The sequence below is a fragment of the Frankliniella occidentalis genome, unplaced genomic scaffold, assembly GCF_000697945.3.
Source record: "Frankliniella occidentalis isolate FOCC.00 unplaced genomic scaffold, Focc_3.1 Scaffold5768, whole genome shotgun sequence".
Lineage (NCBI taxonomy): Eukaryota > Metazoa > Arthropoda > Insecta > Thysanoptera > Thripidae > Frankliniella > Frankliniella occidentalis.
In genome coordinates this window covers 1-2329 of record NW_026272805.1, presented here as the reverse complement: position 1 = coordinate 2329, position 2329 = coordinate 1, and the positions used below count along the sequence as shown (strand labels likewise).

General features: G+C 59.8%; 1 protein-coding gene across 1 annotated transcript; it reads left to right on the top strand.

Annotated features, from left to right (window-relative positions):
- Positions 1 to 804: 804 nt before the first annotated feature.
- LOC127752266 (uncharacterized) lies at positions 805 to 2002 on the top strand (the record flags this gene model as incomplete). The annotated part of the gene is made up of 1 exon (XM_052277112.1): positions 805 to 2002. A coding segment is annotated over one exon (846 nt), but the record flags the coding sequence as incomplete, so codon positions are not given.
- Between the last annotated feature and the right edge of the window lie 327 nt (positions 2003 to 2329).

Sequence of the window (2329 nt, the reverse complement as noted above, 5' to 3'; positions counted from 1 at the left end):
TCCCCCGCGCGCGCCAAACAAGGGCAATGACTCGGAGGGATACAACTCACTCAATCCGACAACGAGGGTGTATGAGAAATGGCGGCATTGTCTCCCTGACCTTGGCGGGGCTCAGCAGGCGGCCGCGGCGCTGAGTTACGGCCGCCGCGGGCACCCCGATGCAGCGATACCTTTTTATCACACTTTGATTTACGCCCTCCTCTAAAAGGGGGACGCTGGTGGGGTACACCGAGTAGGCGAGGGGGTGCAGCAGGGGCGGGAGAGGGGGTAGCATTGCGGGTTGGTGTGGTGGAACGCAACGCCTAGAGTTGGAAATTTCCTAAATTTTCCGGAAAATCTACAATATTTCTTGAAAATTTCCGGAAAATAACGAAAAACTTCTAAAGTCTCGGAAATTTTCCGCGGCCACCCCTTAGCCCTGGGGCCTGGGGGTCTGGACCTGGACGAACGGCTCACGACTTCCCCCGGCCGTGGGCAGCGCCGACAACCCCACCCGTTGCAAAACGAACAGCGGAGAGATACAGTTGTAGTTGTGCGCGCGCACACAGCACGGCAGCGCGGAGCGCGGCGCCTTATCGGCGAGGGTCACGGGGTGGAGAAGTGCAGGGGAGGGGGGAAGGAGGTGCTGGACCAGCTGGACCAGAGCGAGAGCGACCAGCGCGTGTGCAAGAGTTGGCAACGACTCTTTTTGTAGTCCTGCCAGGACAGGTAGCCGCCCCCGGCCCGGCCCAGGGCGTGTGAGCGGCGGCCCGCCTCAGCTGAAGGGGAGCCTAATGTGTGTGTGTATTTGTTTGTGTCCGATAGGTGCTGGTAGCGGTGCTGGCGGCGGTGGCGCTCGCCGAGGACACCAAGCAGGCCGAGAAGAAGCAGGAGAAGAGGGGGCTGGTCGACATCGGCTACGGCTATGGCGGCGATCACGGGCTCAGCAGCCACAGCTACAGCAGCCTCGACCTGGGCGGCTACGGCGGCTACGGGCACGACCACGGCGCACACTCCCATTCTGAGAGCGTCAAGACCATCACCCTGACCAAGGAGCACCACGTGCCGTACCCCGTGCACCACGTCAAGCACATCCCCTACCCGGTCAAGGTGCCCGTCGACCGTCCCTACCCGGTGCACGTCGACAAGCCCTACCCCGTTCACGTCATCAAGAAGGTCCCCGTGCCGGTGCACGTCAAGGTCCCCCAGCCCTACCCGGTGCACGTCGAGAAGAAGGTCCCCTACCCCGTCAAGGTCCCCTACGATGTTCCCCGTGCCGTTCCCGTTGAGAAGCCCTACCCCGTGTACGTCACCAAGGAGGTGCCCGTTCCCGTCGAGAAGATCGTCCACGTCCCTGTCCACGTCCCCGTCGAGAGGCCCATCCCCGTGCACATTCCCGTCGAGAGGCCCGTCCCCTACCCCGTAGAGAAGCTCGTCCACGTGCCCGTGAAGGTGCCCGTCGACCGCCCCTACCCCGTCCACGTGCCCCAGCCCTACCCCGTGCACGTCGAGAAGGCTGTCCCCTACCCCGTCGAGAAGGCCGTGCCCTACCCGGTCCAGGTGCCCTACAAGGTGGCCGTGCCCCAGCCCTACCCTGTCAAGGTCGTCAAGGAAGTCCCGGTGCCCGTGCACATCGAGAAGCACCACGGCCACGGACACTACGACTACTAAGCAAGACTGTGATCACCCCTTCGCCATCACCATGTGATCGCCATCATCCTGTCATCGCCATCACCACCTCCACGCACCTCAACGACGTGAAACTCCCCTCTTTCACCGTGATAGCAAAGTAGGGAGTTTCGTTCCTTTCATCCACACCATCACGCACTTACTAAGAGTTACCATTCACTTCATCTTGTCTCTCTCTATCTCTCTCCTTCTCTTTTGTAATATTTTTCTTCAAGGGCAGCGCCACGCCACGCCATGCGAGGGCGCGGCGTAGTGCCGCACTGTACGTATTTAAGGACGAGAACGGGTGTAAATAAAATAAAAACAAACAAGTGAGACGACGCCAAACCAAAAAGAGTTGCCTGAATTTCCCATGCCTTTTGCCACCGGCTCCCTTTCAGCTCACACACAGCAGCTCGCAACTTTTGCACCGTGTTTTACACGTCGGAGAACACAAAACAACAAAAACATTGCAAGAGCCCCAAAAAGGAAAAATGGCGGCCCAATGCCTCCGTTTAATTGTTCCCACCGTAAGAATAACACGTGCTCACCGGGCACAACACACACACACACACACACCGGGTTCTCACAAAACCGTAGTTGAGCAAGCTGCTCACGCCCCGCCACCACGCGCCACCGGAGGCGCCGATGGATGTGGAAAAGGCAAAAAGCCTGGCCGCTG